At 42.1% G+C, this 16716-nt stretch overlaps 1 protein-coding gene across 1 annotated transcript in view; it reads right to left on the bottom strand.

The window, feature by feature from the left end:
- LOC131991193 (tyrosine-protein phosphatase non-receptor type 14-like) overlaps positions 1-16716 on the bottom strand; it is a 47813-nt gene that overhangs the window by 2516 nt on the left and 28581 nt on the right. Inside the window, exons 5-19 of the mRNA XM_059356526.1 lie at positions 14693-14760; positions 14299-14369; positions 14123-14210; positions 13928-14016; positions 13712-13799; positions 13448-13530; positions 13209-13269; positions 11934-12012; positions 9526-9995; positions 8109-9437; positions 6195-6335; positions 4564-4782; positions 2255-2383; positions 1822-2056; positions 820-983 (exon numbers count right to left, since the gene is read on the bottom strand). Of these exons, the coding sequence (XP_059212509.1) occupies positions 820-983; positions 1822-2056; positions 2255-2383; positions 4564-4782; positions 6195-6335; positions 8109-9437; positions 9526-9995; positions 11934-12012; positions 13209-13269; positions 13448-13530; positions 13712-13799; positions 13928-14016; positions 14123-14210; positions 14299-14369; positions 14693-14760 (3314 nt within the window). The remainder of the gene's footprint in view (positions 1-819; positions 984-1821; positions 2057-2254; positions 2384-4563; positions 4783-6194; positions 6336-8108; positions 9438-9525; positions 9996-11933; positions 12013-13208; positions 13270-13447; positions 13531-13711; positions 13800-13927; positions 14017-14122; positions 14211-14298; positions 14370-14692; positions 14761-16716) is intronic.

Consider the following 16716-nt stretch of genomic DNA (forward strand, 5'->3'; position numbering starts at 1 on the left):
TTCTGTCCAGTAGGAAAGCGCTTTAGGAGTTAGGTTTACCTGCCTCCTGCATTTCAGTGGTGGAATATAACTAAGTACATTTACTAAAGTACCTTACTTAAGAACAATTCTCATTTATTTTTTTCATTTTATGTAACTTTATACTTCTACTCCTCTACAGCTTTGGTTACTTTTCAGGTCGAGATTTAACAAAAAACGATACATTTCAAGTGATTAGAATTTTTTTTTATTAAACCTCATAACAATATACCTTTACAAAATTAAAACACTGCTTACATAAATAAATAAATAAATAAATAAATAAATACAAATAATATAATAATATATTTAGAGAATATAAAACAATCTAAGTGGGTCCATTTTGCATAACAAATACTTTTACTTTTGACACTTTAAGTACATTTTGATGCTGATACTTTTGAACTTTAACTGAAATAAGTTTTGAATGCAGGATTTTTACTTGTAGTGTAAAGTCATTTAGAGTAATTTAGTACTTTTACTTAAGTAAGAGATCTGAATACTTTTTCCACCACTGCTGCATTGTCTCACTGCAGAGGATTCACTGAGTGAAATAATGCATTGATCATACCTGGATTAAACTGGTCTGGACGCAATAAAATGTTTTGCAAATGTGACCCATCTTTTAACAACTCTACTTCCACAGTTTTTAAGCCACACTGTCTGCATCCTCACCTGCAACCTTGTGATTCATGTGATGCTTGTGAAACACGTATCTCATCAAAGAAAAGCTGACATCCTAAAAATTACTAAAACTTTACAACCCAGTCAGACTCTTTGCCACCCTGTAAGTCCACCCACCTCATTGTGCTCCAGGCAGCTGATCATGAGCTCAGTGAGGATGACCACTCCGGTGCGACCCACCCCGGCACTACAGTGGACCACCACAGGGGGGTTGAGGCTCTTTGAGGTGTCCAGCATGGAGTTGGTGTGTCTTCTTACGGACTGGATCTCCTCCAGGTAGGCTGCAGGTAAGAAGGAGACAGAGGTAAGATGTGGGCATGTGTAAGCCAGGATGAAGAGAGATTGATCACTTGTTGTATTATGACATCTTTTCAGAGCATGTGGCTTTTTCCAAGGAATGTCAATTACACACTTGCTTTCTTGCAAAGAGTTACAGGAGAATATGAATAACTCTCTCACCTGTTTTAGGGCTGTGTCTTATATATATAATGCAGGCATTACAGGCGATACTGTAATCAATCTAATTTTTTTTTTTAAAACTGCTAAAAAAAGGTTAACATTTGTATGCAATAAAAACAGTGGGATCCGTCTCTGTAACATCCAATATTATAGCCCTACTTTGTTGTGCAATGTCTGCGACAAATATTTCCATGTAAACTATCAATTACAACTCGATACAGTGTTTTTGAAAATGAATACAGTATCACAAAGCATAATATCTGTTTCTATTTATCTTACCCCCTTAATCTCTCTGTTATGAAATTAGAACCAGGAAAAGGGGTTAGCTTAAGTTAGCTAAGTTTAAAGACTTGAAGGAGGGAAAACAGCAAGACTGACCATAGATTAAACCATAATTTTACATTTTAATATTTCATGTTAACCCTTATAGAGTAAGCCATGCCAAGTTTTCAAACTGCTCTTTATGATAGACTAAGCTAACTGGCTCTAGCTGCATATTTAACACAGACATCAGTGTGATACCATGTCTAACTCTCTGTGAAACAGCATAGTTTACAAAATGTCAAACTGTTCCATTGAAGAAGGTATATTTATTGTTTCATCACTTCCTATAAAGTCTTGAAGTTCACATGAACCGATGATGAAAACTCTGACACTCACCGAGGAATCCCTGGACATATTCGGGACAGCCCTGCTCAGGCCAGTCAGTGTACTGCAGGTGCCAGACAGTCCTCTCCTGGCCAGACAGCAGGTGTTTGACCTTTAACCCCGTGGTGGCGTAGCAGCCTGAGTCGGTGCGGAATTTAGTGGTCACCTTGAACTTGCCGTGAGTGGCGGAGTTGTGTTTGGAGCCCAGTTTGGGCCAGTAGCGGTGACTCTTGGACCTGCCACCCTCCTGGATGAAGGAGGAAGAAAAAAAAGAGAAAGGAAAACAGATGATGAGCTCTGACACTTCCACATAAACACAAACACACAGGAACACACACACTCTCACTGTCATCCCATTTCTCACACACAGACAGACGCCAGCTGTCGGCTGCTGAAAAATACGCACATCTGCGTATGCCATGTGTGTGCATATGTGTGTGCGTACCTCCTCGGCAGTAACCATGGCGATTACGTTGACCCCCTGCTCCCAGACCATCTGCCAGAAGTCGGCACAGGTGTTGGCTAGCGGGCCCTGGGTGGCAATGTAGTGCCACTCCTCCCCTCTGATCATCACCTGGGAAAACACAAATACACACACACACACAAGAATCAATTAGTGCACATGGCGATTACAGTGACTGAAGTACAATCAAGAACCAGCCTATACATGAGTAAATCAACCGCTTTTCTCCCTAAAAAAACACATTTCAATTAAATAAAAACTCTTATATAAGCCAAAATGTATTTCAAATAAATGCTAACAGCATATTCCCATACACTGACAATAATCTCATCCACCACTAGGGGGAAGTATAAACATAATTTTCACCCACAGTTTGAGTCTTTTCTCTCATTTCTATAAACCCCTCTTCTTTTGCTTTACTTCATTAATAATCACAAAGCCGCACGGAGCTTCTAAAAAACTTCCCATCTTCAGTACACCAAAACCACAGCGTTATTACATAATGAGCATGTCCCAGCTAATTCCTCAGGCCACCTCGTGACTGTAAACACTGTATTAGGAGATGGATGGGGAATAAACAAGGCCTTTTGTTCTGTGGCAGTTACCTTAAATGACGGGGGAAAGTAAGAGGGTTACACCGTGATAGGCAGCGATTCAGCGCCGCTTTGGTGAAATGCAAACTCATGCATGCACACCAGCACACAGCTTGTGCGCACACACTGTTTGCAACTAAGCATGAATAGAGGGGCTAGTGAGAGCAGCTCAGGTTGACTTAAGAGGGTTTGGAGTTTGGACCACATTCTTTGGGAATTCCACGAGCTCTGTGAGCTTAAAGGCCCAAACAGCCTTCAACAGCTGCCTTTCATCCTTTCCTCGGAGCTGAGGAACGACCACAACAAAGACGAGCAGAGAGCTGAATGTGTCGAGTTCATGCTCTGTGTTTTAATTTATGGTGTATGATGTGGCTGTTCTAAAGCACTTTGAGAATGTGACTGATTAAGTTGAGCCAAACACATAAACTCAAATCTCATAAAACACCTTGTGAAATATTATATTACTTAATTTAACAGTTTTACCACTCAATATGATTCCTTTCCTCTATATTGGTTCCCACAGACAATAATCTGATTCAAAATCCAGACTGTCATGTTGACACAGTGCACATCCAGTGTTATGAGATGTTATCCATCTAAACATCCACTGGAGAGACTAAACATTTCAGCAGCTGAAGACATTTGATCCGTGTGGAGCAATGAGGACACTGTAACGTTCCTAATGAAATAAACATAAATGCTCCTCTTCTGCAATGGTGTAATGGCGATATAACCCCAGAAAAATATCAGTTTTTCAGCGTATTTCAGTGGTAATGATATTCTTGATGTTATAACAAAAGAACATACAGTTAAAACAAAATAAGTGATATAGTTTTATATGTCTGCCTTAACACAACAGTCAGTACACAGCTCAGTTTTTTAGTTTGTAAACAATGTCTGTAACTTATAGTGAGATTCAGATTCTGCATAAAATATAAATAGTCAAGTATTTGGAATCAACTCTGGAATTTCCCCTCTAGTCATGTTTGTTGTTGCTGTGTATAAGTAAGTGACATCATTACATCAACAAGTCGGAAATATTGTCACTCCTACTGGAGAACTGGTGAAAATTAACTGTTTATATTAACAATAGTGGAGGAAATGCACACTGAGCTACATTTTTTTGACTATTTTCCAGAAATGTTGTTAAAATTTGTGTTATATTTGAATGGAAAGCAACAACAAGCTTTCTCCCCTTAACATTTTGCATATCATTTATCATATTTGTGTTGTTAAGTGCTTTTTTTGTACCTTCGTACCCAAATGGTAAATGCTCTGAAACACCCAGAACAGAACGAATGAAAAGAAAAAAGAGAAAATAGAGGCAGAGACACTGCCAAAGACTTCAAATGGATCATAAGTGATGATTGAGTGGGATTACTTTTGTATGAGTCAAAACATTTTTTTTCTTTTTTGAGGAAAACCGCACATAGTATACTTTTACACTAAATAAACCATTTAAAAAACGATAATATTTCCTGAAAATGTATTTTCACAAATATTTGTTTTTCTTGGCTCATGAAAAGTTTTCATTGGACGACATAACACACAAAAAGACCCATCTTTACTGATCTGACACGCTGAAAGCTTCACGTGAGTCAGATAAAAGTCTGGTCTACAGAGAGATATTTGCTATAAACAACCCTTAAATTCCCTTTTCACAGTTTTTTACATTTCCTCCTCGCCCTTGGAGCGCACCTTGATATGCGAGGCATTGATGTAGCCCGTGTTGTTCTCCTTGTTTGGCACAAGCTCGACCCGGTTCTCTTCGTACGGGACGACATCACGGAAACGGTTGCGCTCTGTGTTTTCCGGCAGAGTTGCCGTGGTGAGGACACAGTCCGTCCTCTTCTTGGGCACCTGCTCATACTCAGTGAAGACCCGCTCCTCTTCCAGCTTCAACTCCAAGGTCTTACACTGGAGAGACAGAGAGAGAGAGAGAGAGCGAGAGAAAAAAAGAGGGAAAGAGAGAATAAAAGGGGGTGTTAGGCATTCACATCATTCAGAGGTTTCTCTTTCAGTCCCCGAGGGGCTTTTATTCGTTTACATTCCACCATAGCGGAGAGACTATTCAGACCAGAAGAATCCAGAAATCTCATTATAATATACGTCCACATTTCTGAACTCTCGTCACCACTCACAGCTGAATACTGACTTCAACATCAAAGAACTCGGAGCATGCATGATGCATCAACACAGCTGTAAAAGAGCAGAATGTGCAGCGGTGGTATTCATCCTGATGGGGGTTCTTGTTTATTAGGCCAGTCATGTTTGAGAGGGCAGCATCGTGTCTCTCTCTCTTTCTATCACTCTTTCTGTGCTGCTCTCTCGCTCTCTCTCGGGTCACATTCTTAACATACCAGCGGGCCTAGAGGAGATAAGCACCACCATGCCACGCGTTCCACAGCCCACTTAGGGCTTGCCCCCGTTAGCTTAGCAACAGTCGGGACAATGGCTGGGTTTCACACCTCCACTCTCGAAAGGGAGCAAACAGTATTTAGGAAATGGAATCCATTAAATTAAATAGTGTGATTATCAGAGACGGTCTTTGACTTTAACTCTTCAGCCATCTGCCTTCATCACTGCCATCAGGTGAGGAGCCTCTAAGGTCTGACAGTAACTTGCCAATCATATAAAGAGTTAAATTTGGGTTTGGAGGATTTGGAGGAATACTCTAATTATATGAAAAAATATTCTTAAACTAGAATAGCAGCACTTGTGAAATTGTTGTGTGATTATATTATCAGTTGAAAATGGTTTGGTTACAAACCTTTTAAGCAATTGTGAATAAAAAAGGAGCATAATAATAATGACTAGAAAAAACAACAGAAATAATAAAAAGAATCAGGTTGGCATTTTAATGTGTGGCAGAAGATTCCGGCATATTAAAGTTGACTGAAATGTTCAACCCTGATTCCAAAAAAATGCTGTGAAAAATGTAAAAAAAAATCTAGCAATCAATCCTACATACTGTCTAGCTAAAAAAGGAAATTCGCTAGATCTTTCAAAAATACCTCCTTACACACATTTTACAGGGTTTGACAGCTTTTTAAGAGTAAATTAAACCACTTTCAAGGCACCTAAACCAAATATTTTCAGACTCTCAAATCCATTATCATCACATCTAAATTGTTGCTATCAACTCAATTGTGAAAAATAAAGATTACAGAATTCTTTTATACCCATATCAATGTATATTCACACTTGAACCAGCCATTTATATTGACTTTAATTGTATGTTTTGATCATTATGATTTAATTTAAAACATGAAATCTTGAAATGAAAACTCAATCAGCTCCACATCATAAAGTAAGAGCAAACATTTTACCCGCTCGTCCGTAGCAGACTTGGCTCCTTCCTCCGCGGGACTCTCGGGGACAGGCATTCGGGCCACGTAGAGGCCGTTGAGGGCGGCCATCATCAGCGGCCTCTTCATGGAGTCCACGGACATCTTCTGTCTTTCCAGCGTCTTCAAGAGACAGAAAAACCCCGGTGTCATGGTTACAGGTACCGGCAGCATGGCAAGACTGACTGACCTGCGCTGGCCTCAAGTCGGTGAGCGCGCACATGTGAGTGTGTGGAAGTGGGTGGGAAGAATATGACGTGCATGTATGTGTGTGTGCGTCCTGTTTGTAGGGCAAACCTGGCCGTACCAGTCTACTTCTATTCCGTCCAAAGGTGTGAACTAACGAGCCCTGAATGTAAAGCCTATTAAGAGTAGACTTGCAGCTTCTTATCCATCTCACTCCGCCCTCAACTTTCGTCCTTGTTTTTTCCTCCTTCACATATTTTTCATTCTTTCAGCCCTTTGTTTATTCCCACCTACCTCTTTGGCCTCTTTTCTTTTCAGAACACACTCTCTCTCTGTCACCCTGACTTTATTTCTCTCTACCACGCTAGCCAAACTCTGACCCACATTGCACAGACCCTCCTTCCTCTAAGGATTACCTCCTAATCTCTGATGCCATTAAACCTCCAGGACAGCTCCACCTCCTTTATTCCTTGTGGGACAGTCAAAACAACAGCTTGGGGGTCACTAGGGGTGTCCTCTAGGTATGAGATAAGCCAGCTGAGGAATAACAGCTTTGGACTTTTGGATCCAAGTAAAATATTTTGGAATTTCATTGACTCCCACTAAAAACACCTGAGTCACACCTAAACAGAGAGGTTTATTGCAGCTATGTGAGGCAATTATATGTTTAACTTATACCTGGTGCTGTGTCAAATATTTGTGCCTTAACAGTGAGCCGACCTACACAACAATACAAAGAATAATCTGGGGGATTTATGTGGTTTTATCTGCCTGGGGGGACTCAGAGCCTCGTGCTACCCTCTCAAGTGCTGAACCCCGGATTACTGTTAATCAGGAGCTATGAAACTAGCTAGCAAACAACACACTGAAATATTAAAAGTAACAGTTTGGTCATTTTTTTTGTCCAGTACAGAAGTATGTGCTGCATTGAAATTTTTGTTGAATTACTTTCATATTTCATGATCTGACGTCTTGTTTAAAGCTTGGGTACATAACATTTCTTTCTAAATCACTAGTATACAATGGCACGATGAAGTCTGTTATTGGCTTTGATCAATTAACATGTTGATTAATTTCACCTCTGCCAACAAGGTTATGGTTTCGGCTCAGTTTGTTTGGTTTTTCGTCAGCAGGATTATGGTAAAACTACTGGCCCAATTTGCACAAAATATGGTATGTGATAGCATGGGCCAAGCAAAGAAACTCATTACATTTTGCATTCTAATCAAGCTGATATGAACTATTGTCATTTCTTATAACTTTGTGATTTAGGGCAAAGCTCTGCAATCTCAGAGTGTCTTTTTAGTACAATCCTGATCACAAAAAAGATGGGACATTGTCTGATCAGTAAATAAAATAAAATATGATTTGGTCCTCCTTTGTGAAATGTATTGAATTGTTATTTATTATTAAAATAATAAATTGTGCATCAGCAACTGGGTAAAAAATCTTAAAAATTATTAGGACTTGCAAATAAAGTAAACACCTCTTAATGCATCAACAAATTGGTCAAACCTCAAACAGTAAATATAATTTAAGGAAATAATGTATGTAACAAAATAACTTATAATTGAATTGAATAGAACAGCCACATTGTCACTGACAGCTATTTGAGTAGGGCAGTGTCAGCCCAATATCCGATATCAGTGTCAGTATTTGTAAAACCCCTAAACTGTGTAAAAGCATTGAATTACTGAATGACTGTCTTACCCTCTGAGCGATTTCTCTCTCCACTATGCTGTCTTCTAAGGAGAACATCTCTGACACCGGTCTCTCTTTGACCGGCTCCTTCCTCACCCGCTCCTTCACACTGGTCAGGTCCGGTTCTGAAATGGATGGACCTAAAACCGCCCCATTCACCCCACCCTGGTCCCCTCGGGTCAGTGTCCCACCAGCACCAGCACCACCACTACCACCACCACCACCACCTCCAGGTCCGCCACCACCTGGGCTCTGCCCAGCTTTGAGCGCTCTGCCCTGGGCTTGGTTTGGGTCCATTTGTCCCTGGTTGCTCTGTGGTCCTTGATTATGGTTGTGGTGGTGAGTGTGGTTGTGATTGTGGGTGCGGATTTGAGCATTGCTCGGGGGTCTAGGAGGACCGGGGTATTCTGGAGGGGGTTTGTTGGGCAGCTTGGCCAGAGCAGCCTGGAGCTGAGCGCTGATGCTGATGTCCTCGTTGAGACCTGGGATCTGAACATCCAACTCAGGTCTCTCCTCCTCCTCCTCCTCCTCTTCTTCACTCTCACTGCTGTGTATGAGCATGGTAGCATTGGAGAGAGTCTTTTGATGCTGGTAGGCCACCACCCCAGGAGGTGCCTCAGATGCTTTCTGGGCAGGCATCTGCATGGGCAACTCCTGCGGCTGCTGAGGTGGAGGAGGAGGCTGTGGTGGAGGCTGGGGCTGAGGCTGAGGGGTTTGGGGCTGAGGGATGGACTGAGGCTGAGGGGGCATCACATGTTCTCTGAGAGTATTCCTCCGATGAAGAGGAGCATTAATGCTCTTCATCACAATGCCCTCCATCCCTCCTCCTCCACCTCCTCTCATGCTGCTGATCACCTCCATGCTGTGTCTCTTCCCCAGGGTGGAGCGGTGCTTAGCAGCTGCAGTTAAAGGTTCACTGACCTCCTGCAGGGACTGGTGAACCACGGCCGAGCTGTCCGGCTGGAAGGTCTTGACGGACAGCTGCACCATGCGGGTCACCAGCTCTGGACTGCTGCCCCCGATGCAGCGGTGACGGTGGCTGGCCAGGTCCGGGGTGCTGGTGGCCGGGCGGAAGGAGCTGGAAGGGTAAGGTGGAGGAGGGCGCGACATGTGGTTCCTCAGCATATTAGCTGTAGCGGCGTAGCTTCCCGCATTGTTTCCCTGTTGTTTGGTATTGGCCAGCTCAGGTGTGCTGACTGTGTGAGAGATGGAGCTTCCTACCCCTCCACCTCCACCACTGCCTCCACCTCCATTAATGCAGGGTGAATGGCAGGGGCCCTGGCTGCTGGCAGGTCCTCCCTGATGGGGCCCATGGGACACTGGCTTACTGTAGCTGATCTGCAAGGCAAACATTCATAGAAACGGAGTGAGATACAGACAACAGCAGGAAATAACAATAATAAAATAAAAGAGCATCCACCACTACCTGTGGTGCATAAGGTCCCGGGCTGGGCCCCAGGCCGTGATAAGGCCCCCTCTCCCTCATCTCTGGCTGGCTGTACACCAGAGCCTCGGGCTGGCGGTAAGCGCACGCATTACTGATGTTCAGACTGCGCAGCGATTGGCTGTGGAGGTCATGGTGAGCGGGGAGCATGCGCCGCTTCTGCCGCATGACCGCATCGTACTCAGGCGTGGGCCGGTAGGACGGAGCAATGATGGCGCTGTGGCGGTGGCTGGGGATGTAGTCCGGGCGCATGAGCTCGCTGCCGGGGATGCTGAGGTTGGAGGACATGGGTGAGGGCGGGATGAAAGTCTGGGAATGATTGAGGGAGCTCAGGCTGGGGCTGCTGTACATGCTCCCGTTGGGCACAGTACCGTTACGGAAGGGGAAGTCCACCGGGCAGCGGTCCAGACTGGTCTCTGACTTGTAGTAGAGGTCGTCATGGAAGATACTGTCTAAATATCAAAAGAGGGAGGGAGAGAGAATGAAAAACAAGTTGTGTGGGGCAGGGCTGGGTAGTTCAATTTTATTTATTTTTTGGCTTGGAAAGAGAGTCTTAGGTCATATACTGTTCTAATGTATTGTACTTTTTATTTTTTATTTAAATTCACAGAATCTTAAGTTATACATTTCATAATATTTATTTTGTGCATTTGTCTCATCATTTAAAATTACATTTTTATTTGTTTTTCAATTGAATGGTATTTAAAGTTCAATAAATGCATGTATATCGTCACTGAGTAATTATATTAAATGATTCTGATCTCACTATTGACAAAAAATAATCAGGATTATGATTTTTGGCATAATCGAGCAGCTCTTGTATGGGAACCACGACTATGTATTCAAACAGCTGGCAGAGTTGCTTGCTTCACTTTTGCATAAAATAAAGCAAATACAACAGAATACAGAAAAGGAACCCACAAAAAAACAGTTAACATACTGAAACAAACAGAAAAGGTTCCTAAACCTTTTCCAAACTCAAGCAAAATTAAAAAAATGTCAAGGTTTTCCAACACTTTACAGCTGTTTAAATTACATATTTATATACAGTGCATACAGCTTATACAGAAAATACACTTCTCCATCACATTAATAGAGGTTATTGTGCTAAAACAATGACAATTTTTTTTTTTATGTAGACAGCATTTTACAGAAGGGTGACAATTTTTAACACTTCCATATTTTAAAAATGTCTGTAAGTAGACTTGGCATCCAAATAATTTCAAGCACTTTCTAAGCAGGTTCCAAAACTTGAAAAACACCAAATTAAAATTCAAGCCTTTTCAAGGATTTCCAGCACTCATAGCAACACTGAAAAGTACACAAATTAAATAAAATCAGGAATAAGGGAGTCCGTGGCCTAGAGGTTAGGAATCGGGCTTGTAACTGGAGAGTCGCTGGTTCGAATCCCGGTCTAGGACTGAAGTGCCCTTGAGCAAGGCACCTAACCCCCCCCTCCACAGCTCCCCGGGCGCAGTAATGTGCTGCCCACTGCTCCTTGCATGGTGTGTTCACTTGTTTGTAAAAAAGGATGGGTTAAATGCAGAGGTTGAATTTCCCCATTGTGGGATTAATAAAGTACTCTTCTTCTTCTTCTTCTATAAAGGGGAAAACATTTTCCTAAAAGTCAAGTTTGACCTGATCCTTTTAAAGTTGAGTCTACTGAATGTGGTTGTGGTGTTTTGATTTAATGCCATAAACAATGAACAGTATTTGTGGCAGCATCAAGGTGTTTCTCATGTGGCAAAAATCATTGTTTGGGTCTGGTTGCACTGCAGCACAAACCACCTTTTAAAAAAAATTGTGAAAATTTCCTCCCAGTAGTCAACCAACTTGGAACAGGATAGATGTAAAATATTTTCTTCCCACCATAATGGAGGAGACAGTGGTATGCATGTCATTCCTCTTCACTCAACAAATAGAGCATTCTCTCGTGTGAAACTATCCCAAGCCCACAAGCAGGCAGACATACATAATCTCCGTCCACACAAACAGTGTGTGATGCCTGAGGTCACACTACTGAATGATCTCACACCCACGCATAGTAGCACACCCAGAATGTTTTTTCCACTTGCTCTGTTTTACTGTCAAGCCGTCATGAGTGGAGCTCTCCGGATTAAAAGGCCGACTGAGTGTGTGAACAAGTCAATGAAAGAGTGAAGCACAAAATGAGGTCACTGCTCTGCACCCCAAACGTTGGGCTCTAATTGGCTGGGAGATTGTTAAAGTACAAATGGGGTGTGAGTCACACGCCTGATGGGAAAGACACAATTAGCTCCATTCAAATGCTTCAGTTATCATCAGGGAGGCTAAAGTCTTCAATCAGACTGTGGTCAGAACAGAGAGCGGGAGGCAGTGACAGTTTGTGTGTGTCTGTGTTTCACACGTACCTTGAGAGCTCTGTGTGTCCTGATAATGCTCTCCATACTGGGAATGCATTGACTGGAAGTTACAGGACTGGGGCCGCGGCTGAATGAAGAAACACATTAAATGCAGTTAAGAACAAGCAATTCAATTTTATACTCCATTAACCCTCAAAGCCATGTTTATTTTTTATTTATTTATTTAATCACCAAAATTACACCATTTATCATGGCCAGGAGCTGTTAAAACAAACATTATCGTCAGATTTTCACATTTCTGACGATCCATAAAAATACCATTTGTGCCATCCGGACAAATATCCAAATCTAGGCTCAAAATAGCAACATTTCATCAAAATAACTTAATTCTACATGTCTCTGTTAACATTCCGCCAAAAATAAACTGTTTATAAACAGTTTCCAGATCCATGAATGACTCAGCTGAGACCAACAGATGACTAAAATTCAATGAAACTTCGACTGAACTGCAGACTGTTTACACACAGCAGAGAGGAGAGGACAAGAGAGGTTGTAAAAATGTTCAAATAAAATTATATATATATATATATATTTTTTTTTAACATTTTTACAATTTTTTGCAAATTTTATTTTTATTTGAATATATATATACTATTTCTGTCAAATAAATTATCAAAGAAATTCAACTAGTGTTACTTTCTTTTTTATTAACTGTGTTATATTGCACAAACACATTTTTAAATTGCGCTGTGTCCATAGAGGTGCAGGACACTCATTTGCACAGCTAGTTACGCTGTGCAAATTATCATGATCTGTACATATTGAAAAAATTGAAAACCCTTAAATGTCACATTGCAATCTTTCGTAACACAACAGGTGACCGAATCAGATCTACTGTAATGGCGTGGCGTTGTCAACCGACAATGCCTGCGGTTCTCCAGACAGACAACTGAGCACTCGAGTGGCCTGACTGAACAGCTATTGTGCCACATTTAGCCGAGCCATTGTCTGGCCAGCAGGGAGGGAGACGCACAAATCACTGCCTTCATTGTCGCACCGGAAATCAGACCAAGCAACACCCTTGCAAACTTTCCAACAACACCCACCACACCACCAACGCACGTTAAAACCAAGGCTCCATGGCACAATTAAGTGCTGCCCTGAGTGGGAGAGCAGGGTCAAATCTCTAACCGCTGCCGTTTCTGTCTTCCCTCCCAAATTCTCCCTCTGTCCCCTCTCTTCTGGTCTCACTTACACACTGTGTCAAACCACTGGGCAATAATAATGAACCATATCAAAGCAAGCAAATGCTGCTAAATGTACCAGAGATAGACGATTGTTCCAGGTGGGTCTCCTCCTGATTGGTGCAGGTGAGTGAGTGGGCCTTAAGAGAAACAAACAGAAGATGATTCACTGTCTATTAATGCTTTTTTTGGTATTTTGTTTCACATAACCTTCAAAAGTTGATGAACTCTATTTTAAACATGGAATGACAGATAATTCAGGATTTATAAGAGTTCTGGCGGCCTTCAGCCGGCCTCTCTGCTGGCCTTGAGACTCACTCTGCACAGATCTTGTTCTGTTTGTAGAATTTGTGTCTGGCCGTGAAAAGACGAGTGATGTACTTTGCCATTTCCATATCCTCCTGCAGATATGAACACAGAGGAAAAACATTGATGTTTTAATTAACACACCAGTTGTATTTATAGATAAAAAGACCCTGCATTTGTCTGTGTGCAAGGATATTTAGAAATGCTGTTTTTTTTTGTTTAACCTTCCACTGGAAATGTGTGTGTACTGAAACCACAAGCAGACACAACACTCACCATGTGAAAAATGATGGTGTCGTCTCTGCTTGTTATCTCTACTGTGATGGCTGACTTGTTGTGCGCTATGGTGCCAATGTCCTTCCACCTGTCGAGCACATGGAAACACAAACAAATGAACACAAGGGGTGAATTTTTCCCACACAAAATACATAATATTTTCTTGCAATTTTGCTTCAGTGTCAAAATGCAATATGCCAGAGGGTGGGGGCTTACTTGTGGTGCATGATGGATCTTCCATTTCTGTGTTTGACAAACACCCCAATGAAGGACACGCCGATGAAAATATCATTGGTGTAGTTGTCCTGTGGAAGAAGAGTGCATATCATAAAGTTTTCTTACAGTCAGCTGTTCTGTAGAGGTGTGTGTGTGTGTGTCTGTGTGTGTGTGTGTAGGAGGATAAATATCTACCTTAGCAGGAAAGCTCTCCTGCCCAAAGCCATCCAGTTTCTCCACCTCCTTGATGTACAGCAGCTCTGCTTCAGCGGTCTGCATTCGACTGGAAAGTACAGACAGTTATAGTACCTGGTACTTCATCTGTTTAATCTGTTTTTCTCACATGCAAACACTCTGAAATCAAGCTGTACCAGTGACTCTTGTGCTCCTCAGCGACTTTCTGGGTCCACTCCTCCAATACCTCGTCTCCATTAGGCCAGTTCTGAGAGAAAAAAAGAGAGAGCAAAACATCAGGCAACAGGTGATTGAGGATTAATGACAGATAGAAGGCGATTAAAACTAAAACACTGCTCTCTTTCTTCACCCTGCCAAACCGTTTTGCGGTGTTACATTGATGTAATACATTCGGTATCCACTAGATCTTTATCTCACTTGCTTATTCTTTCTCTGTTTTCTGCCTGTCAATCAGGTACGCAGAGGGAGGAGGTACACAGGTGACACAAGAATGTGTGCCTTTAGGCAACGCGCAGATACAAAGAGAGAGACACACACACATATTTGATCAGTAAAGGTTTGAAGACTCACCACTGGGAAGAGCACGTACTCCCTGAGGAAGTCCTGAGACATGAAATGAGTGAAGTCTCCAAAGTCAGCTGGAAAATACAAACACACATACGTCTTTTAGTCTTTAAGGTTAAAATAACATTTTAAAATTTTTTCACAGGAACAGGAATGTAACATTTACGAATGTATTTTCTTTTGTTCTGTTCACTACTATTTTAATACAACATTTGGGGCAATAGGTTTTGTTATTATAAAGATATATATTTTTGTGGGTCTTAAGCCAAAAAGTTTTACTTAAATAGTTCACAAGATGGTAAAACCTTATGGAGCCATAAAGAAATGCAGGTGTCAAAGATACTTAGACAAGAACATATATTACAGTGTTTGTTATTCATACCAGAGTTAATAAGTAATAACATGTTTATTGGCCATAAGTTTTTTCTGTGTCTCCATAAAGTCCATAACATTTTAAAATGCCCCTGTATTTCAGCAGTAAACAATATAAATAGCATATATGCATTGTTCAAAGTAACACATTTTAATATTAAGACTGTTATTGACTGTTGAATTGCTAAGAGGCTAAAACTTTGCTACACTTTTTTCCACTTAACGTAGACATTGTTGGGAAGCAATTTGCAACCACATTAAAAGCACACAAATGATTTAAGTATATTTCTACTTTGGCAAATAGCCTTTGAGTCAGAGTAACCAGATAAGTAGCTAACAATAATAAAATAATATGTTTTATTTATAGAGCGATTTTCAGGGTACACAAAGACGCTTTACAGTTAAAATGCAGTTAAAGATAAAACAAACAATTAAAATCAACAACAAAGTCCACACATTAAAAGCAGTTCTGAAGAGGTGAGTTTTGAGGAGTTTTTTGAATGTGGATGGATCTGAGCAGTCTCCGATGTTTTTGGGGAGAGAGTTCCAGAGGGAGGGGGTGGTGATAGAAAAGGCTCTGTCGCCCCAGGTTCGGTGCTTGGTCCGAGTGGGAGGGGCAAGGAGATTGGCCTCAGAGGAACAGAGGCTGCAGGAAGGGGTGTGGTGATGGAGGAGGTGAGTGAGGTAGGAGGGGGCCTGGTGATGGAGGGGCTTTGTCGGTGAGGAGGAGGATTTAGAAGTGGATGCGTTGTTGAACCGGTAACCAGTGGAGTTTCTGGAGGACAGGGGTTATGTGGTAACGGGAGGGGGTGCGGGTGAGGAGGCGAGCAGCTGAGTTCTGGATGTACTGGAGTTTTTTGAGTGATTTGGAGGGAATGCATTACAATATGCTATTACAGTAGTCCAGTCTGGAAGTGATAAAGGCATGGATGAGTGTTTCTGCGGCGGGGAAGGAGAGTGATGGATGGAGACGGGCAATGTTCTTCAGGTGGAATAGGCAGTTCTGGTGATTTGGGTGATGCGGTGCTCAAAAGAGAGGTTGCTGTCGGAAATGACTCCAAGGTTGCGGATGTGGGGGGACAGAGTGGAGTTGTTGATGGTGAGGCTGAAGTGGTCTGTGGTTTTCTTGAGGGATTTTGGACCAATGATAATGACATCTGATTTGCAACAGTTAAGTTTCAAAAAGTTTGTTTGCATCCAGGTTTTGATATCGTTAAGGCAGTTGGTGAGAGTGGAGTGAGTGGCAGTAGTGATGTCTTTGTTGGAGATGTAGAGCTGGACGTCATCAGCGTAGCAGCGAAAACGGAGACCATGGTGACGTATGAGATTACTAAGGGGGAGCAAGTAGAGGATGAAGAGGAGAGGACCAACCACTGAACCCTGGGGGACGCCTTGGGACAGGGGAGCGGTGGAGGAAGAGCAGTTGTACAAAAGCACAAACAGATCGTGGGTGTTGAGGTGGGCTTTGAGTTTGGAGGCTTGGAGGTGGACTGTAAGACTGGTTTTATTTGAAAGTCTTTCCAGCTAACATTTGTGGGCTTTCATTTTGTGGAGTTCAGGAGTGTACCAGGGGGCTGAGTGAGTGAAAGAGACAGATTTGGTTTTAATGGGAGCCAGCTGATCCAGACAGGAGGAAGTGTGTGGTTGTAGTAGAAGAC

The sequence above is a fragment of the Centropristis striata genome, chromosome 18 (genome assembly GCF_030273125.1).
Source record: "Centropristis striata isolate RG_2023a ecotype Rhode Island chromosome 18, C.striata_1.0, whole genome shotgun sequence".
NCBI lineage: Eukaryota > Metazoa > Chordata > Actinopteri > Perciformes > Serranidae > Centropristis > Centropristis striata.